Raw genomic sequence first — 20,560 nt, forward strand, 5'->3', positions numbered from 1 at the left:
TTAGGAGAGAACATATAAAGTAAATAAAACGGGGACTTAGCTATTTTATAAATATCTTATGCTTTCTCCTTACGGAGTATGCGTATAATAGTAAAAGGGAATAATAGTATACTCGAGGAATACGAGAGGCGGAATAGCGATATAGTCTTATTTTCGAAAATAAGTAAAGTAAATATAAAGTATAGAAAAAGGGATACCTATATTCTACCGAGATAAAACCCTTCTCTCTATAAATAGTAGCCGTATAATAGTACTAGAGAAAGGGTATATACTCCGATTATTAATTTAGTTCTATAAAGGAAATAGAATATCTTATAAAAGGAAAAGGGGAGAGAGAAAGAAATAATAAGCTCTAGAGCTAGCTCTATACCTACCTCTAAAACTACTTTAGTACTATTATACTACCTAGAGGAGGAGATAGCCTCTACTATTTGCCTTTTCCCTTACTACGGCTCGCCTTCTTCGTACTTGCCTTACGGGGGAATCTTATGCCCTTATACTAAGGATCTACCGTATTGCCTACTATATTAGAGTTATTACTAGTATTCTCGCTCTATTTATGCTTAAGGATGCGGTCGTTTAAGGTGTTTACGGAGTATAAGTTCTTCTTACTATTCTAGATACAATTTCTATAGGCACCCTCTATTATATGCTCCTATTTTATATATTCCTACTATTATTAGCTTTAAACATCTTTATATAGGAGGAAGGCGGAGAAAGAGTACCTTTTAAGGGCCTCTGCCCTCTTTTCGCTCGTTCTTATTTAGGATCGGCCGGCCTTAGTAGGCGGTATATTCCTAGTTAATAATATTACCGCTACGAATCTATTAGCAAGAATACTCGGATCTTAATTAGAAGTAATTATACTAACCGGCTCTAGATAATTATCGAGTTTATAGTGTTCTTACGGTCTCTAAGTATTATCTACTTCGCCGGGTCCTAGGTCTTCTTAATTTTCGGGGCGTAGCTACTCGCCGTATCGATTATCTCCGCCTGTTCCTTAGTAATATAGAGGCTACTAGTCTTAAGCTAGATTATACTAGTTAGTCTCGTCTAGGCAAGGCGATTATCTTTACTTATATTATCGTCGTTAACTATAAGGTATAGATTACTATTATCGTCCGACGAGTAGTATATATCCTATAGGTCGACGTCGCCTATACCGAAGCGGCGAACTTCCTTCTCGGTTATTATACGGAGAGGTAGAATAGAGTAAAGAGGGGAGGATAGATAGTAAGAGTACTAATTAGAGTATTAAATATAGTAGTTATTAGGAGGACTAGGGAAGACGGTAGAAGAGTAGAGGGAAGAGTCTTATAGTACATAAATATCACTCTTACGCGTATAATAAGTTACTAGTAGAAGCATATGCATAATAGCAGCATTAAAGTAAGATATAGGTAACTAAAACCCGTTATATATTAGGACCGGTAACTAAGTAATAACGGGACGGTAATATTACACACATACAAGCAAATAACGACGTTTATTACATGTAATTGTACGGGCAATTGAATTAATAAGCGAGGTGTGAAATTACTCCACTTAGTGGCGTTAAGCTATATTAGATCGCGTTGTTGCAGGGAAGTCGCTAAAAGACCACCGTAGAATGCGCCCTCGATTTGTTCACCAATCGGGATTTTTGCGGGGGCACAACCTAAGGTAAGGTAGCTGCGCCCATCTTCCATACCGAAGCACTTCCTTCATTTCACACCCAACACAAATTCGATCCCTCATTCTTGTCATTCTGTATCTTAAGGCTGTCCATTGCTCTTGCTGTATACCGTGTTCTGTGCTGTTGTGGCTTCTCCCGTCCTCATGAACCCATCCATGTTCAAGATCCGGCATAGCTCAATCTGCACGCGATCCTTCGCTCGAGGCGGTGCTGTGCATTTCATCATCAAGGTCTTTTGGCTCACAGCTTGAACGAAAGGCTTATTTGCTGCCCTCTGCCTTGGCCAGGCGACAGCACCAATCGCGGCATTCGTATTTGGCCCGTGAGCTACATGTCATGCATTAGCTTCGTGGCTGCACAGCATTGCTGGCGGCCAGGAGTGCGGGTCACGTCGTGGGACTTCCCAGGCGACATGCGCCAGTCATTTTCACTTCTGATATCAAAAGGTCATCTCGCGAAAAGGTCAGGGGCTGGGGCGATTAGCTGCGGATTGTGAACCGCAAGCAGGCAATTCTCTCGCTGGTTCCCAGCCGAGCGACCATGGTCCGTACAACAAGAACTTAGCAACCTCTTGCCAGCACCTTGTCAAAACTCATACAGAAAACTGACGCGCCATTACAAGCGTAATGCTGATACTCTAGCACATTCCTGACCATCTCGGTGCATTGACTTCTAGGAGCGCCATACACCCTCTCATCACGTCGTCTCAAATGGTCTTTGGACTGAAAGCCTTTGGTACCCGCACCCAGGATTCAAGCAAGAGGTACATCACTCCTGCTCAGGAGGTCAGCCATGCCGCTTCAGAACCTCTCCATCCACGTGGTGCCAGATAACTTGTTGGAGCCCGAGAGCCAGCGAGTATGGATTCCTCGACTCCAGTATGTAACGTCTTTCGCGATGGCAACGAACCGAGCTGTAATGGAGCATGGTCATCAAGCGGGCCGCACGCTGACGATGACTTTGAAGGAAGTGAGTAAGGAACCAGCCACTTGTAAGTATTGGTATAATGTTATAAAATGTATAGAAGCGGTGACCTTGCTGCATCGCCGCCTCTAAGCAGACCAATAAGTAGCCCATCGACTAGTTCCCATCACGACGTCGATGAAAGTTTTGGCAAAAGTCCTTCCAGCCTGCTCACTAGGATGCAGTTCATCATACCACAAAAACGAGTCCGGGCTATCTGAGGTCACGCACTGTGACCTGTCCGCGTTGCACTGATGAGCATAACTCGTAACATTCACGGGCGCAGTTCCATTCAGGTATTGCTCTGGATGCTCATACATGTCCGAGATCAAACCATGCATGTCCATGACTGCGAAATGGGCTCCTTGGAATGAATCTCCAATCCTCGCGGCGAAAGCAGTCCTGTATTCGTAGATTGCGTTGGAGGTAACAGCTTGTTCCAACATGCGATAGGAGGTTTCGGTCCTGTTGGTAACGTTCCCCACTCCTCCGATCTCTGGGAGGGCATACATTGGTGCGAGATTGAGAGGCGCGATGTTCTGAATCACAAAGTACCGTCCTCCGTGATCGTAGAGGGCTTGTAGCTGCGCGAATACGCAGTCAAAGTAGTCCACCAGGTTCTTTCCCTGCACTTGAGTGTCTCCCACAAAGGACCCGAGATCATTGGTTCCAATCCACATGGAGTAGACCGTCTCGTCTTGGGGAGCGGCCATGAACTTTGTGCCGTTTGCTCCGGTGTATTGAGAGTCTGCGATGAATGCTGGAATCTCATAATTTTCGACATCCTGTGATATCGTCAGCCTACACACGTGGTCGCAGCCGGGGATGAGCAACGGTACAGGAAACAAAATCAATCCCCCATTCGCGACTTGCACGGTCCGCTTGATGAGGTTGTTACTGCAGACAGCTCCAGCAACAGCGTAATTGTAGAGGTCCGTGAGGCCACTGTATTGCTTGACATATTGCGGCCATTGACGTCCGCCGCTCGCAGAATTGTAGTTCTATCGTGGTGGTCAGTAAGTGTAATCGAGACTCGGATTGTGGGTGCGTACTGCAGGATTGACCCAGCCGACAGGCGGTGCCGAGCCATTGTTGTTGATGAAGTACGAGAGTCGAGAGTCATCCGTATAGGAATCGCCGAATGAGCACCAAGAAGTAAACTTCTTCAATCCCCATAAGTGCGAAGTCTGATTGTTCGAGGACTCAGTCGTTTGTGCATTGGACAAACTCGCCAGGGCCAGTGTGAAGACGGTTATAAACAGCATCGTGGCCGTGGAGTCTCTAATGTTGGAAGTGCAGGTCGGGTGTGAAACAGGATTCGAACAAAAGCTTTCCTCTTGCGCCAACCTTACTCGTGCGTCGCGTTATGATTACTTTAGTCTCAAGGATAGCTGGACCGGCAATTGCTTCTCCGCACTCTGTCTGAGTATTGACGTGCGGCGTTTCTAAGGCGACAAGCGGTCAGGTGTGCAGCTGGACTGTATTTAGGCTGTATTGAGCTCAAACTAGGACGTAGTTACTGCCCAATACGGCAAGCAGTTCAGCGAGTTGCCGAAAGCCTCGTTTGAACAGAGTCAGTAGTACCTAACTTACATGTAGTCCGCGGGCGCTCATGGTTACAATCGCAGAGGAGCTGGATATCGGATATCGGATATCCAGCTGATCCATGGCGGCTAGCAGCAAGCATAGACTTTCACTGTGTGAAAGCGGTGTACTCAACCATTGAAATTTGGCTACTTGTTACACTCTTCTCTTCACGTCGTACAGCCATTAGAACGAAACCGCAGGGGCGCTCGTGGACGTTTTGTTACAGATAGCACCCATGTCGCACAGCAAATGTCGAGGTCATGAAATCGTCAAACTCACCATTCCCGGAACTTCATCGCTCCCCGGCCTTTGTACTTGACCGCATGCGCCTGATCGTCGTAGGAGTCTCCGCTATCGAGTCGTCCATCATCACCTTCGTTGGCGAGTCTGCCTTCGTCAGCGTAGCGCGACCGATGGCGAGTGTTGTCGTTCTGGCGTCCCGGATACCGCTGGTTGTCCCTCCGCGGGCTTGGTCGATACCTGTCCTCGTCGTCGGGCCCGTGGTTCCGCTCACGATCGCGCGTGCGATGGTTGTTGTACTGATTGGGAAGACTCTTCCTCCGACGCTCCGCTTCTGCGCCATCCGAGCGTCTGTCCAGGCGTCTGCTCGGAGATTGGCTGCGTTTGCGCTTGTGCATCTTGACTGATGAGTGGTCAGAATTAGGCTCGTCGACTTCCTCCAGGGCTTGTGAGTTATCAGAGCGAGAGCGAGAGCGTATGCGCGGTCTGCCTCGCTTGCCTTCGTCCACAGTATTGTCGCTCTGCCGCCGAGTGCGTCTCTGTGCCGGCTGTGGGACGGCACTCATCTCATCATCCGACAGGTCGCTCTGCCGCCGACGGCCTCGCTCGTCGGTCCCGGGTGTAGTAGGCCCAGCAATCTCCTGCTGTGAATCACGCTTCGCCTTCCCCTTATCCTTTCGTGCAAGCTCCCCACAGCGTGAAATCAAGACCGGCTCCAGCGGGTGGTCTGCCTCATCTACTTCGACCTTTGCAATCTGCTGGAGGACATGCTCGCCGGACACAAGCCGACCGAAGATGGTGTGTTTTCCGTCCAAATGCGGGCATGCGTCGAGCGTGATGAAGAACTGGCTGCCGTTGGTATCTTTTCCTCGATTGGCTGAGCATATCAGACCAGCAGCATCCAACTTGCGCCAGTTGAGGTTCTCGTCCTCGAACTCAGCTCCATAGATGCTCTGTGCTCCTGTTCCGTCGCCGGACTCGATGTCCCCACCTTGCACCATGAAGTCGTCGATGATACGATGCRGAGGCACCTTGGCATATGAGAGGCCATTGTGTTCGCCGGTGCAGAGCTGGCGGAAGCTGAGGGATCGTTGTTAGCTCACAGTTGACTATGCCTTTGAAGGTTGACAAGAAGTGGAGATGATGTTTACTTCTCAGCAGTGCGAGGCGTCTTGTCCGTGAACAGCTCGACTGTGAGTCTGCCCACCGGCTCTGCGCCGATACTGATGTCGAGAAACACGCGCGGCCTATAGGTCGTGGCCATGATGATGTCGATGGAGAAAGATATTATCGAAGGCTCGCGGATCGGCAGCAACTAAGGCAGCTACAGAACAGGGGTTCAAAGCCGCATCCTRCCGAGTATTTGTACATCCTCCACTCTAAGGTACTCCATATGCGACCGCGCTCACATGGCATGCCACACGCACAACATGCACAACACCCAATGTGATGCCTGATCGCACCCCTTTGTGAAACTCGCCGAAATGTGACACTGCAGACACTTCGGGCAAGACCGTATTGTGTTCTGTACATACAAGGTAAGCCCGCAGACACACCACGCGGCTTAAGAATGCCATCAGAGGCTCTAAACCTGCTCTTTGGAGCTCTCATTGGTAGCCTCGGTCGAAGTCTCGTCTCCGCCGTCAATCTCCTCTCCCCGGACAGCATTGCCTCGCCGAGGGGTGGTATGCGGTGTGGCATCGCGTTCGCCCGTCCAGGTGCTCCGCTTGGCCTTCTTCTTCCAAAAGGGCGTCCGTAACAAGTCTAGCCAGGATTTCATGAACGCGACTCGAAACAAGAGCAGAAAGGCCTCGATCCCCACAAAGCCAAGGAAGTAAAGCGTGACAACCGCCAGTTTCTGAGGAAGAATGATAGGCCCGGTTAGATTGAGGCATCGACTATTGTCCTGGAATTCGATAATGCACAGTATCCACGGAATGAGAGCATCGGTGTTCACAAACGCTTCCTGTGTCAGTTTGTCGTCGTACACCATGAAGACCACACACACCAAGGCTGTGGTGAAGATTGCTATCATGACGATCGCGAGGGAGCGCCACTGGAGAGCCAGTACTTTCCACACTCGACGGGCCGTAATCCGAGCGTTTCGAGACTGCGTCGTACCGCTCATTGACCCCGACTTGTTGCTGCCAGCTGTGAGTTGCTGGCGTCCTGCAAATGCAGCCGAGATGTAGACCTGAAGGCAGTATGCAAAGGTAGCAAGTTGCAAAAGGAGAGAGATGCCCGCAAATGCAACCAACCAGGCCCAGTACGTCGAAATGGATCCCACGTTGACATGGCAGTAACCTCCAAAACGGAAGCTAACACCGACATGCGCGAGGACTGCGGACGTCAAAGCTATCGTGATGGACCAGACAGCAACATTCGCAGCAATGTAGTATGTCCGATCAGGGACGATGCTCCAGCATATCTGCAGGTGCATAAACAATGCTCGGACGAGCACCCAAGAGACCAGTGCCATGCCTCCAAACGTTGCAAATCCGCCTCCCGCAGCACAGGTAGCCGAGCTTCTCATCCCATTCGGCGTCACAGGATCGAAGCACTGTTCCGGTTGTTGTCCAAGAGGTATAATAAATCCCAACTCCAGCATCATGATCCCGATAAGTAGGATAATGTTGAGGAACGATCGACGAGTCACCTTCGCCGGCAAAGCAGCATACGATATGAGAAGGATGCCGCAGAGGATGAATCCGGCGACGTTCGCCCAAGCCGCGCCATCGGATTGGCCATGGAAATGATCGTCGTAGACGTAGTCGAAGACCGGGCAAGGTATGCAGCATCGCGAGACGTTGCCTGTATCGGATGCGTCGACAAGTGGGTTTGGAGCACAATTTCGCCCCCCGTAGACTGCGACACATCGTTAGATGATGCCTCAGTCTGCTGTGTAATTGTCAACAACACTTACAACCGCCTCGATAGGGATAGAGACTCTCGCCGATGAATGGCGCTGGACAGCCGCCGGCATCCACATTGGCCAAGTTTTCCAGAAGAGCAGAACTCATGATGTGGCGTTGTTAGGCACTGTGTCAGACATGGGGGATCGTCACTCGATTGTATCCAGGCAAATGTTCAACAAAGCAGACTCTCAATAATGACGGCGGTGCGGCGTCGWTCGGGAGATGGAAACAAGCACATCAACAAAGCCATGTTGATTGCAATGCCATGCATTCCACACGAAAGCTTGACTGCGTGGATGTGAAAGGGGTGGGACTCCTCGACTGTGCTTGAACGTTACGATCGTGTCAACAACTATTCTTGGGGATTTCGGGAACGGGCATGATAGAGTTACTCGTTGATATAAGGGTCGGCGCAAGAATTGAAATCGCCTATTTCCATACCTTCATCGAGCCAGGAACACGAATCGCGAATGTTGAACTGTCACGTACGACCAGCGGAAGAGGTCAAATGACTTGCGCTACGGAACTTCATCACACAATCATTTCGCCCCCTCAATCTTCGTAAACGGCGCAGCAAAAGCATATCTCTTTACACCCTCACTATAGTCCTTCCCGGGCAATCGCTCATGATCAGGAGGGAAATTTTCTCGTCGGTCAGCATAATACCTATCGCGGAGATCCTTTCCATCAGTAACCGTATGATACGTCGCATACACGCTCGAACGCGGCTGCGAGGTGGTATTTGGTGCTGATCGATGTGCCAAATGCGAGCCAAAGATGAGCAAGTCGCCACTGTTGAGCTCGACGGGGATCCAGGTCTGGCTGGCTTCCCATTCCTTATCGATAGCACCGCCATTGGCGAGCTTTACTTCCATTTTGTGGGATTTGGCAACGACTTCGATGCAGCCGTTCGCGATGGTCGCTGGATGCACCGCAAAGTTCGCTGTCGTGTGCTCGATCTTGGCGACGTGATCGTAGGCCGGCGAATCGATATGTGCACCGAAGCCGTTGCCTCCGGGAAGTTTGTAGTTGATCTTGTCTTTGAAGAGCAACATGTCATCCCGCGTGAGCTGTTTTAGAATGTTGGCGAGGGGCTTGCCGTTGAGTAACGAGGCCAGGCCTGGATGGTAGTCGACGAAGTTCTCGGTCCTCATGATCTGACGCTGTCCGTTTGGGAGAGTCTCGTCATATGGCATCCACTTTCCATGCTCTTGCGGTAGTCCCTTGACCTCGTCCGCCCAGGTTTGAAGCACGATAGGTTCCACCAGGTCGTGATCTTGGGCCCGGATCACGAGAAAGCCCTCGGAATCGAAGTGAGCTACTTGCTCTTCCGTCAAATTGTATTCTGCCATTGATTTTGGAGAAGAAGTGTATTGTATGTAATCCAGGACAGGAGTGTGCGCAGTGTGATGCTTTGTACCATATGATCTGCTGGGGTACTTCCTATCTCGGAAGTACATCGCGGGACGAAGTCCGTTGTAAGAATCTACGAGGACCGGCTTTCGCCCCGTGGAAAGCTGGAAACGATTTCCCAGGTAGGGCACCCTTGCCACGTCGAAGAACTCGTGTACTGTATGCACGTCGCGTTGGAGTTGAACGCGTCGCTCCTACCACGTCAAACTCATCGAAACAGCCCCAATTGCAAAAGAGAGGCCGTATTGATGCAGCAAAAAGGTCTTAGCCTTCGCACATGTCAGTCCTCCGCAGCCAACATCTGCGGCACTGCGTAGTTCAAATCAGGCTGAAAATTGTTCATCATGGTCTGGTTTGACAAGAAATCATATTCGCCCTACACGCAAAAGCAAGAAGTTAGCACCATACGAGTGTTGACACGCATAGAACCGACCATATAGAAGTTGTCGAAGATCGAATTGTTCCAGTCAGCTCCCATGTCGTAGAGGCTTTCGTCGAATGTCGGTTGGCTCATCGTTACATGTGCATTTGCCGGAACTGCACCACCGTGAGATCGTGTTGGGCAGGTTTTGTTGAACAGAGTTTGGGCTCCTCTTGCCACGGACACCAGGAGATGCCGCGGATGCATGTTGGCGGTTACACGTTGAAGAACCTGGACGGTACTCTCAACAAGAGCAGGAATATGGCTTGTATCGATTGGCACTGAGCTGGCATATTTGGTCGAGACCTTCAGGACGAAAACCACTGCGAACGCGATCATGACGTCGAAGTACATTGGCAAGCCGTTCAAGTGGCCTTGTATCTCTTCGTCGTCGACGATTGCGTGTAAGATTGCTGATGCCGAGTAGAGGGATGTTTCGGCGAGGGCGTTGATGTCTGATGCGACATCTGCGGATTTGAACGATGGCTGGCCGATGCCGCGAAACGCCATCGAATGTAAGTACCTGAAGAAAACAAAGCTAACATCAGCATACGTATCTTGCAGAATGGGCGATGGGTCCTGGAACACCCCCGGGACCCTGCTGGCCTACAATTTTGCGAAGTGGCAGTGAAGCTGGACTCCTTTGCGAGGATAATTGCCGACGTAACGGTTTTCCTTGAAGCGCCCATACCAAGTGTCTCTCACTCGATCAAGGTCATCGCTGAGTCTCCCGAGTCTCCCGATCATCATCGGAGAAAGAGGTCTGTCAACATCGACCCCGAACGTCTCGTAGATCTCGGCACCCGTCGTCCAAAATTGAACTTGCGCTGAGCATTCGGATTCAGATCAGTCACATGTGCTCTGCCTCCGGGCTGAGGTGAAGGGCAGAGGTAACTCACATATCAATCGGGCATCATCCTCCACCGCGTGCTCGGTATCGAGAAATGTCATCGAAGCTCGGATAGCATCGTCACATTGTCGCGTCATCGGTGGCCTGCCATAAGCTACGCTGAACTGGTGGTMGCATACGAACACGAGGTACCATAGACGCGTACGAAGGTAGTGGTTTCTGTCACCGTCCAGCGCTCTGAACTAGCGGCAAGAGACGAAAGGTCAGCAGCTGGATGCAACTCTCGGCCAAAAAGCATGCAGACCACGTCTCTCCGAGACGCTAAAGTTACATGGAGACGCCTCCATCGAGACGATCTTACATGCCCGGAAGAGAATGGCCGCAAAGGAAGGAGATGAAAGCCGTATACATGTACTCACAATGGACCTGTGCAGCTGAATCTCTGTAGCAATACGTACTGCCATGCCGATGCAACTAAAGACGGAGACTATTAGCTACACAGTCCCGGCCCGCGATGGCTTCGAGGAATAGTCAATGGATGACACTTACCTCCACGAAACATCGCTCAGCCAGAATGCAGCTACGCAGAGACCTCTGATATCCTCCACAGTGTTCCGCCGAGAAAAGGTCTGGGCGGCCGCGATTGAAACAAATTCCTGGTAAAGTCTTTCAAAGTCGGGCGTATTGAGGTGGAGGGATCCCACTGTACAAATGGCCGCCAACAGAATCGGAGAGGCTACTCGAACTTCTTCCAAGTTCTTCCGATCCCCAATGATGCGATACAAGAAGTGATCAAGGCGGTTTTGATAGATGTCAAGATAGCGCTGCGCCTGTAGGGCGGTGAGAATACCTCGACTGATGAGGTCTTGCTGAGCGCGGCTGGTCTCCAGGCCGGGGAAGGCTATGCTGGACACGACCGAGCCAGGAATCGCAGCTGGTCCACTGTCCGAATCCATGACAATCTCGTACGCTTGCTTCTCCGGCTGCGTGGCCGATGCTTGAGCACTCTGCGCATTTGCGGGCGTCGATCCGTACTGTTCAGGACTTTCGTCTTCATCCATGTCATCTTCGTCGACAAGCTCGATGCCAGCCTTCKCAAGCGCATGCTCCACGGAAAGTAGTTTGCGCTCCATGTGCTGTTTCCACTCAACGTCGGATTGAAGAATCATTTGAAGGCTCTTGTTGACAGTACAACTCAGACCTCGCTTCTTGCAGCGGGCACACTGTGTCTGGCCCTCTTTCATTGAGCACTTGATCTTCTGCTTGCGGCATGCGACACAAGCTAGACACAGTCAGCCAGTGCCTACCTTACCTACTTCAATCTGTCTTGCACTTGCCGGTGATCTTGCGCGTGATCTTTCCATCTCCCTCTCGGAGAGACATGAACGGCGCTTCCGAGGTCGCCATTGTAGATGCGCAGGCATTTCTATAGTGAGGATGGTACAAGTGTGATGTTGAGATTGAGGTCGAAGCGAGGCTGGCTGGATGGGACGGGGACGCTAGGAGTAGAGACATCCTTGGGAGACGACAAGGTTACCTACGTTATCTACCTGACCTCCTTTGTCGAAACAACCCACTCCTCGACCTCCACCGATCCAGCATGATGCACATTAGTTATCTCGACGCGAAGCTCCAAGACCAGCTCACCATTTCCCTGACCTTCAGCACTTCTCGCGACCACGACTGGATCTGGATCCGGCGTGGCAGTTTCGCCCTTGTCCTCCCACGTGCCGCGAAATGGCCGAGCTAGAAAGACTGGACTTCACTACATGTACCTCCATCCTATGATGATGCCGCGCTCGCTGTGAACCGTCCTCTAGACTGGACTCATGTTTATTCAAGCTGCTAATTCGGAGTGCCAGCTACACAGCATTCTGGTATACTTCGACTGACCCTTTGTCAACCCAGTCAACCCACCCGCTGTAGCGGACTCGTGGAGCTTCATCTTGGGCGGCGCGAAAACCTGCTGTCGCTGCAAAGCCACAGAATCCCGTGAAAGCATTGCAGAAGCCACCTCGTGCTACAGGCCCTTCTGGACGCGATCTAGAACAAATTAGGATGCTTGCCTTGCAGCCGCGCCTCACGCGAACTGCAATACCACGCATCTTAATGGACGCCAAACAGTACTGCTTGAGATCTCGTCCAGCGGGGTCATCGATGATAATGTCCATGATGATAGCGTCAGAGTACAAGATCCCGCCGCTCAGATTGAGTATTCCAGTCATTGCATTGGCAGCTATCAACAGTGATTAGCAGGTCCATTGTAGGCTGATCAGACGACCATTGCTTCCAGTCACGCCAGGTGACGAGACGGAAATTCGGGGAGATATAAGCCAACATTCCACGATGCCCTTCCGCACGCACGAGCTGTCCTGAAAGGAAGCATCACACGCAGGGCGGTTCGACACGTTTGGTACCGCAGCTCTGTGGCTGTGGTTTTGCTGCTTGCAAGAACACAAACTCGGACAGAGGTGCAGAGCAGAGTGGAGAGCACTTCAATGCGGCACATCAATGATGGCCTCTTTGACGAACAGTGATACTCATGGACCCTTTGCTGCCAAGTCAACCAAATGCAATGATCGCTTGGCCCAGTAATCGTCTGTCCCGCACGACTGGAGACATCAAGTACGAGTCACCGGATCTGGCATTGGAGAAGTTCCTTTCAATGTGTGGATACCTTATTGTTGCTCCGCACCCCACGTTGAAGGACCTGGCGCTGCCTACTGAGATCTAGCGGCCATCCGGCTTCTGGCTGTCACTTCCGCGACCTCAGCTCTTACGTGGTGATACTTTCAGGTGGTGATCCACTTGAATGCTCGATTCACTGACGAACATCAAGTCTTTTACCTTGTGTAGCAGACGCACTTCTTGTTCCGTGGACTCACTACCGCACAGCTATCACAAGCGTCGTTCCTGTCCGTAAGGCTCAATGTCTCAAATCGACGATGTCGCCTGCGCCTTTGTTTTTGTTCTTTGCGAGCTCGTTTAAACAGACCCTGCGGATATCTTGATGCACTCCTCAGCATTTCGGGACGACAAAGGTGACAAGCCCCCGGGCGAGGCTGCGCAGACAGCCCTCCGATCTCCGCGCACAACGCCGCAAAAGTGGAACGACCTCAAGCGCATCATGTTCAGGTTCATCACTCTCGTACCGATTGTATGGGCTGCTAAATCCTTCCGCTTTGATTCGAAATTCATGCGCCGCTCAAGATCACTCAGCTGGTACCGGGAGAACGCTAGTCGAGAATCCGCATTTCTACCATGGAATCAAGTAACCAAGTGTTTGGCGCGAGTCGCCATGTCTTATCGGTGCCTGTGGCATCGACAGAGGGTGAAGCTAAACTGCTGCCTCTTTACCCGGTCCCCTCTCTGAAGGATTATCTCTAGATAGAAATGAGAAGTCATAAATGATAGAACCCCATGCAGTCTGGATGAGACCTTTGTCTTGCAACGATCATATTGTTCCAGCAGTCACAGCACATCTACACTCCCAGCATGCCAATTAGTCTTCCTCCATGTCCAGGCCCGCCGCCCAACAGACCGTTGCCTCCCATACCACGTTGAACGGGATGGACCGCCTCTACATATCGTCYGCAGCCAATGTCTCACCCGCTATGTTCTCGATGCTTTCCGACAACAACAACAAACGAAACATGCCCAGGAAGGGTCACATCCCGAACACAATCTCAGGTAGAGCTTCGCAGCGAACGGAACAAACCCTCAACGACTGTTCCTTAGCCATGCTCCCGGCCGATATGCGCAACATCGTATATGAGATGGTACTCGGTGTCCCCGGTGGTGTTCCTATCAACTTCGACCACGATCATAACACCGGCATTCCACACAACCTCTTCGTCCTCAGCTCAACCTGCAGACAGATCCATTACGAGTGTAAACTTATTCCATATCCGCTCAATACAATCCGCTTTCATATGCCAGTCCTGGAGGAACCTACGCAACTCGCCAAATTGACTCGAAGCCATTATTCCTCGACTCCGATTGTGTTGCCTTTGCCACAAGTCATCCAGTTACAACGTCGCAAGCGGCAGATAGCCAATACAAACGGAGGTCTGGCGTCACGAAGGAGAGACCTGCGAGATACATTGGCCATGAGACTTCCCCATATCGATGGTATCGTACCAGGGCTGGAGAGAGTCGTTACTCAGCCCATCATTTCGCGGCTTCGGAGAGTCCACGTCCATTTCGGATCTCAAACTCGCCATCCTTTCATTGTGCGTTTCTTCTCGACTTGGGGCGAGGTGGTTCCTGCCTTGGTGGTGTTGGGTAACATGAGGATTTCAAGCTGAATCAGGTCTCTGTATGTACACCAGATGTATTGTTAGACATTGTTAGTCAAAATGTGAGCAGATCTCTCAGCCGTATCTCTTGTCTCTGTGATGTTGCTCAATGCGGTTGCCTCGAACATACCTTGGAGGACAATGCGAAGACCGGTCTAGTGGCCAACAGTTGAATCGCAACTCTTGATGTGTTATACAGTCGTTATGATATTCTTCGCAATAGTCGAGGAGACACAACTACCCACGACTCCACAGCCGAGACACCAGAGCACCGCCCACATTCCTCGCAAGCGATCCAGAGTAAAGCCCTCTCTCCACCAGCCCGCTGGCCTGGCTAAACTTGTCGCACCTCGAGAACGCCAGAGTGTTCGTAATGGTCAAAACCAGTGCAATGGCTGCCAAAGTATTGTTAGCCGCTTCCTTTCCGCCATGTGTCTCCCACGTCCCAAGATACTCACCAACAAGCGTCAACCATATCAGCTTGATACTAACAATCGCTGCAATGGCCAACCCCACCCACAGTCCYGGCTGCGCGTACAAAGCCAACCAAAAGAATCTCTTATCCGTAGCATTCACCAGTTTTCCACCTGGTTCATTGGCTTGTGGTGCGGACTCAAAGACCCAGTGTGAATCCCCGGTCGAGACATTGACTTCGTTCCACCATCTGAGACCCACGAGACGTCTGCCGGCGATGTTTTTGAGGTAGTAGAAGTCTGCGGCGAGGAGGAGGATGGTGACGATGAAGACTAGGACGTAGTTTTCTGTGAATATTAGGCCGAGGAGGTAGACGAGAAGACTTGCTGGGAGGGAGTGTTAGTGTCGTTTGAACCGGACGAGGAGGTATCAAGAGGACATACATATGCGGAAGGCGAGAAAGGTGACGAGGGTGATGGGATGCGCGCTGAGTCTCCAGTTGAGCTGGYCGGGGGTGCTTTCGAGGTCTGCCATGGTGGATTGTCGGGATGAAGTCCTTTGTGAAGCTTCTGGGCAGCTACACTGTCACCTTGAGCTTGACCAGAGCTGGATTGGGCTTGTTCAAAGGAGGTGGAAGTTGTTGCATGAGCTGTCCTACCTTGCTCCCCACGGCACTTTCAGCTGCAAAGGACGCGTTTCCGAAGACCGTCACCCGACGCAGGAGAGCATGGGCGTTAGTCATCCACTTTATTTACCCTTTCCAGGTTGTTCTCCTCCAGATCTGAAGGATGCCGCTGACTTGTCCGAAATATCCCAAATACCTATCACTCCTTCGGTCTGCAGCCTGAATTCACACACGCACACCCTCGCGTCAGATGTGCGGGTACAGCGCTTCCGGACCTCTCTTCCGAAGATGAAGCAGTACCTTAGCCTTGAACGCGAGAGTCACTTAGGCCAGATCTACTCGAGCAGCCCAACGGCATGACGTTACCTACTTGACAGAATTCCATCGACATGGCTTGAACGTGCCTTACAAAAGAGGTGCCTGGGTACCTTTCAACTATTAAAAGCCTTGTAACAAGCATCTTGTCCAAGAAGATCCGACGGATGTGAAAAACGCCATGGAATTTCAGCTGAAAGATGAGAGAGCACGACATCTCAGCCGCACCAACTTTCCAGTCGAATTCCAACGACACATGCACCCATTGCATCTGGCTCGCTACTTCTAACCAACAGTTCGAGACTCTCAAAGTGCCACGTACAACCACCGACTGCTGATTGGACGGAAAGTACCTTATCCTCAATGCTTGAATTAATATATTTGGTTCCTGTTCGTCTGGGGAAGTAATGGGAGCCAACGCACGCACCCCCATGCACGTGTCTAGACCGAAGCCGAATGTCTCAATTGATCTCTGTGCTACCGACCAACAGGCGAAATGGTGGTCACACTAGACGGCGCTTTATGCGTTTCGATAAGACCACTATCAAAGGCTGAAAAACTATACGAGCCCGGTTCCCCAGCTTATAGCGAAGAAGCCCTCTTGACCTGTTGAGAAAATCTTCCTTTGCTGTCCATTGTTCAATTCATTGTCGGTCATCATGTCGTCTCTTGACGATGAAAAAGCTGCTCAGTATTCGCAAGCAGAGGTACTCAGCTCAGATTCTTCCGACACGTCTGAGCCGTTATACGATCCCGATGTTGGCAAGTCGGCAGAAGAGCGAGCTCGTCTCGACAAGCAAATTGTGCGAAAGATCGATCTCTGGCTCATACCATGGCTTTGCTTGCTTTATCTGCTGTCGTTCCTAGACAGAGTCAGTCTCCTCTCGATCGCTGAAAGACGGCAACACGCTGACAATGCAAGACAAACATCGGGAATGCACGCCTTGCTGGCCTCGAGGACGATCTACATTTCAAGGGCTTCGACTACAACATCACATTGATCATCTTCTTCATATCATACGCCGGGGCTGAGCCTCTTACGAATCTGATACTGAAGCGTCTATCTCCGCGAGTTTTCTTCACATCCATCATTCTTCTCTGGGGTTTGATGATGGTAAGTTCTCAGGACCTTTTGATTTGGCAATTGCTGATGTCTCTCAAGATGTGCATGGGGTTTGTAAAGAACATGGCAAGCCTGCTCGTTGTTCGCTTTCTACTGGGCCTTGCTGAGGCCGGTCTTTTCCCTGGTAAGCAGTATGCTTGATAAATGCGGTTTATAACTTACCCGCTCGATAGGTGTCAACTACTATCTGTCCTGCTGGTACAAAAGATCTGAACTTGGCATTCGTATTGCAATATTCTTCTCAGCCGCTGCTCTTGCTGGTGCCTTTGGTGGTCTGCTCGCAGCCGCTATTGCTCAAATGGCTGGCATGGGAGGGCTCTCTGGATGGGCTTGGATCTTCATTATCGAGGGTCTGGCAACCATTTTCGTGGGCTGCTTCTGGTGAGTCTTGGTGTCTGTACACATTGCTGCGCTCTGCAACTGACCAACCGACGTAGCTGGTGGATGGTGTTTGACTGGCCACAGACCGCTCGCTTCTTGACTGTCGAGGAGCGGCAACGAGTTCTTTGTCGTCTCGCAAATGACAAACAAGGTAGTGCCGGCACCGAAGACTACCATAAGCTTCACGTCATGGCAGCTCTGAAGGACTGGAAGACGTATTCGTACGCCGTCATCTCCATGGGCTTCTTCATGTGAGTACTGCGTTGTTCATGTGTGATGGTACAGCTTGCTGATCGTGCTAGGCCACTGTACTCCTTTTCGCTCTTTCTACCAACAATTCTAGCCGGGATGGGCCACACCGGCACTCGTGCTCAACTCCTCACCGTTCCACCATATGCCGTCGCCGCTGCCCTCACAGTAGCAGTCGGATGGTTTGCAGACCGGACACAATGGCGCGGATACTGCAATATCTGCATCCCACTGCTTGGCATCGCCGGCTTCAGTATGTTGTTGGCAACATCTGATCCACACATCCAATATGCTGGAACATTTCTTGGTGCAATGGGCATCTATCCTTGCGTGCCGAACTCTCTCGCATGGGTGGCGAACAACATCGAAGGCACTTACAAACGTGGAGTCGTGATTGGGATCGTGGTCGGATGGGGCAATCTCAATGGAATGGTTTCCTCTTCGATCTACAACGCAAAGCAAAAGCCACGTTATCAAACTGGACATGGAGTCGTGTTGGGTTATCTGACCTTTTGCCTGCTTGGAGGGTCTTTATTCACGCATTTGATGCTCAGGGCAGAGAACAGACGACGTCGATCTGGCGCGAGGGATGGCATGCTTGCCGGGAAGAGCGCCGAGCAAGTGTGGGCTGCTGGAGATGAAAGGCCTGACTTTGTCTATACATTGTGAGGCTGTGGTTTATTGAAATGCAGGCTATAGACTTTACGAATTCGACTGCTCCTTCAACGCAAGCTGTTGATCAACAAGATCGCCAATTATGGCCTGTCCAGACCTCCATTTCATCCCCAGGTCTTTTTCTGCACGTGAAGCATCAATCCGCCAGTCATCCAGCGGAAACGGACCTTTCTCCAACGAAACCTCAATCTGAGGATACCGCTCCCTCACCACTTTAGCCGCCTTATCCCACCCAAACACCGGAGCCGACAAGATATATTCAGTACCATTCTCAAGAACCTGATAATTCTCCAAGGCTTTCACATGCGCTTCGGCAACATCCCTCACGTGCACAAAAGCACTCGGAATCATAGGTTGTGATGCCGAGAGGGATTTCCAGAACATGGCGTTCATGCCATCAATATCTTTGGCATGCTTCTGGATCAAACTATCTCCGAGAACAAATGCCGGGTGGAAAGTAACGAGTTTGAAATTTGGTTTTGATCGCGAGAGGAAATCTCGAGTTGCTTGGTGCGCGAGGATTTTGGAGGCTGAGTATTTCATGCCGTAGCCCGCTGAGCCTGATGGGAAGACTTGGCCTAGATCTACGGGGAGACGTTCGTTGGTGTTGGCTGTCATTGAGTTAGTGAGGGGTCTCCTGCAAGTAACATTGGAGGAGAGTAAATACCTTTGGGATAGACTGGAGGCTTGCTCATCCCACCCAGTGGAATCAACGCGAGGATCGAAGATACCACAATCACGAATTTGACTCTCTCGGAACGTGCTGCCTCTTTTAAGATCGTCAATGTTCCAGAGACGGCGGGATCGATATAATCACTTTGGACATTTTCGCCTTTGCCTGGCATGGGACTAGCTAGGTGAAAGATAAAGTCTACATCTTCCAGGATACCTCTGAGAGCTTCCGGTTTGGTCAAGTCAGGAATGTGAGCGATATCGACGTGTTCTTGGGGCCCGGTGATCCATTTCCGGATCTCGTGTTCGACTTCTGGATGTCGGATGCTTAGTCGTACTTTGTAGCCGGCTGCGAGTGCTGCGTTTGCTGTGTGGGAACCTATGAAGCCTGTGGAGCCGGTGATGAAGATGAGGGGGGGTGCCATTTTGTTGAATTGTGGATGGGGATTAAGGCGATATACTTGCTTTTATCTATGTATGTCTGTTCGGTGATTTGTGGATTGCGCCATGTTTAGTGATGGTGACACGGGGATTTCATTGCGAGGTTGTTTAGTGATGTTCTGATTCGCGATGGCAGAAGATGTCAGCCCCTGAAACGAACAAGGATCTCTGTCGAAGGTGCCCAGACCATCGACCACCCAGAACAGCTGCATTATTTGCCTAAGACGCTGCTTCTTGGAAGAGATCATTGTGTGGAGACGCACGCCATGGTCATCAAGCCGTAACTTTGTCAATTGTCTGGTACAAGATTAGTGATCAATGACGCAGATAGCTACACAGGACGCCTATTCGATTATATGATTAGAACTTGTACCACTGTGCGATTGCAAGATCAGTATTCAAGTGTCAGCTAGCGGAGAGGAAGAGACACTGATATAAACTGTTCATCCCCCCGGTCAATATCATCCCCATCAAAAACCCAAACGGTTTCTTCTAACTGTACCTCCCCAGCCAACCCACCAACCCAAACACAAACCAGCCCAAGATGCCTCTCTGGCAGATCTACCACCCGCCAAACACATTCCAAGATGCAGCTTCAAAATCCTCACTGGCCAAAGCCATCACCGCCAACTATACCAAAATAGGAATGCCCGCCTTCTTCGTGGTGGTCAACTATATCGAAACAGAAGAACAGAACATGTTTGTCGGCGGGGAACTCGCCCATACGCGAGGAAGTCCCTTCATTCGCCTGGTCATCACACACATCCATGTCAATATGCCCAATGAGGATTCCGCGTATGCTGGAGTTACGACTCGGATCGACGAGCTGTTGAAGCCGCATATTGCCGACAAAGGATATGACTGGGAGTATCATGTTGATGAGACTGAGAGGAGATTGTGGAAGTTGAATGGAATTTATGCTCCGCCGTTTAAGAGTGAGGATGAGAAGGTGTGGGTTAAGGAGAATAGGGCTGTTCCGCCTGAGGAGATGGAGGCTGCTAGGCAGAAGATGGAAAGTACTTAGTGTGGATGGGGGTGTTCAGATCATTCTTCTGATGCGAATGAAGGTTCCTGATGCGAACGAAGGTTCGAAGCTCTGAGATTGTGGCAACGATTGTTTTGAAGTGGTGCCGGCAGGGCGTAAGGGGCGACTTTGAGAAAGTACTAGGTAGATTWATGCTGACGCAAGACGAGATGAATCTTACCTTTTGCCTCGTGAGGGGTGTTTGACGAAGGTGCGGCGGTTTGGTGGTCTTGTGCTACGTTGGCCGACAGATGGGAAGTATGACACGACAGACCGATG

General features: G+C 50.7%; 9 protein-coding genes; 2 read left to right on the forward strand and 7 right to left on the reverse strand.

Annotated features, from left to right (window-relative positions):
* Positions 1 to 2,727: 2,727 nt before the first annotated feature.
* RCC_05422 (related to GDSL lipase/acylhydrolase family protein) lies at positions 2,728 to 3,903 on the reverse strand (the record flags this gene model as incomplete). XM_023770693.1 has 3 exons in its annotated part: positions 2,728 to 3,423; positions 3,478 to 3,639; positions 3,691 to 3,903. 3 exons carry the CDS (start codon positions 3,901 to 3,903, stop codon positions 2,728 to 2,730), a joined length of 1,071 nt encoding a protein of 356 aa, XP_023626461.1.
* A 597-nt stretch (positions 3,904 to 4,500) lies between these two features.
* RCC_05423 (uncharacterized protein) lies at positions 4,501 to 5,729 on the reverse strand (the record flags this gene model as incomplete). XM_023770694.1 has 2 exons in its annotated part: positions 4,501 to 5,545; positions 5,617 to 5,729. 2 exons carry the CDS (start codon positions 5,727 to 5,729, stop codon positions 4,501 to 4,503), a joined length of 1,158 nt encoding a protein of 385 aa, XP_023626462.1.
* Positions 5,730 to 6,050: 321 nt separating this feature from the next.
* RCC_05424 (uncharacterized protein) lies at positions 6,051 to 7,485 on the reverse strand (the record flags this gene model as incomplete). XM_023770695.1 has 2 exons in its annotated part: positions 6,051 to 7,330; positions 7,389 to 7,485. The coding sequence occupies 2 exons, from the start codon at positions 7,483 to 7,485 to the stop codon at positions 6,051 to 6,053; spliced, it is 1,377 nt and encodes a 458-aa protein (XP_023626463.1).
* Positions 7,486 to 7,919: 434 nt separating this feature from the next.
* On the reverse strand, positions 7,920 to 8,732 carry RCC_05425 (related to Phytanoyl-CoA dioxygenase; the record flags this gene model as incomplete). Its single annotated transcript, XM_023770696.1, has 1 exon — positions 7,920 to 8,732. One exon carries the CDS (start codon positions 8,730 to 8,732, stop codon positions 7,920 to 7,922), a length of 813 nt encoding a protein of 270 aa, XP_023626464.1.
* Positions 8,733 to 9,073: 341 nt separating this feature from the next.
* RCC_05426 (uncharacterized protein) lies at positions 9,074 to 11,471 on the reverse strand (the record flags this gene model as incomplete). XM_023770697.1 has 7 exons in its annotated part: positions 9,074 to 9,169; positions 9,227 to 9,737; positions 9,825 to 10,041; positions 10,114 to 10,306; positions 10,484 to 10,538; positions 10,614 to 11,346; positions 11,402 to 11,471. 7 exons carry the CDS (start codon positions 11,469 to 11,471, stop codon positions 9,074 to 9,076), a joined length of 1,875 nt encoding a protein of 624 aa, XP_023626465.1.
* A 3,128-nt stretch (positions 11,472 to 14,599) lies between these two features.
* Positions 14,600 to 15,310, reverse strand: RCC_05427 (probable Golgi apparatus membrane protein tvp-23; the record flags this gene model as incomplete). XM_023770698.1 has 3 exons in its annotated part: positions 14,600 to 14,757; positions 14,821 to 15,162; positions 15,220 to 15,310. 3 exons carry the CDS (start codon positions 15,308 to 15,310, stop codon positions 14,600 to 14,602), a joined length of 591 nt encoding a protein of 196 aa, XP_023626466.1.
* Positions 15,311 to 16,375: 1,065 nt separating this feature from the next.
* Positions 16,376 to 18,138, forward strand: RCC_05428 (related to allantoate permease; the record flags this gene model as incomplete). XM_023770699.1 has 6 exons in its annotated part: positions 16,376 to 16,588; positions 16,639 to 16,830; positions 16,879 to 16,963; positions 17,013 to 17,220; positions 17,277 to 17,471; positions 17,523 to 18,138. The coding sequence occupies 6 exons, from the start codon at positions 16,376 to 16,378 to the stop codon at positions 18,136 to 18,138; spliced, it is 1,509 nt and encodes a 502-aa protein (XP_023626467.1).
* A 33-nt stretch (positions 18,139 to 18,171) lies between these two features.
* On the reverse strand, positions 18,172 to 19,241 carry RCC_05429 (related to flavonol reductase/cinnamoyl-CoA reductase; the record flags this gene model as incomplete). XM_023770700.1 has 2 exons in its annotated part: positions 18,172 to 18,755; positions 18,812 to 19,241. 2 exons carry the CDS (start codon positions 19,239 to 19,241, stop codon positions 18,172 to 18,174), a joined length of 1,014 nt encoding a protein of 337 aa, XP_023626468.1.
* Positions 19,242 to 19,801: 560 nt separating this feature from the next.
* On the forward strand, positions 19,802 to 20,281 carry RCC_05430 (uncharacterized protein; the record flags this gene model as incomplete). Its single annotated transcript, XM_023770701.1, has 1 exon — positions 19,802 to 20,281. The coding sequence occupies one exon, from the start codon at positions 19,802 to 19,804 to the stop codon at positions 20,279 to 20,281; it is 480 nt and encodes a 159-aa protein (XP_023626469.1).
* Positions 20,282 to 20,560: the final 279 nt, after the last annotated feature.

The sequence above is a fragment of the Ramularia collo-cygni genome (genome assembly GCF_900074925.1).
Source record: "Ramularia collo-cygni strain URUG2 genome assembly, contig: RCC_scaffold07, whole genome shotgun sequence".
NCBI classification, from domain to species: Eukaryota; Fungi; Ascomycota; class Dothideomycetes; order Mycosphaerellales; family Mycosphaerellaceae; genus Ramularia; species Ramularia collo-cygni.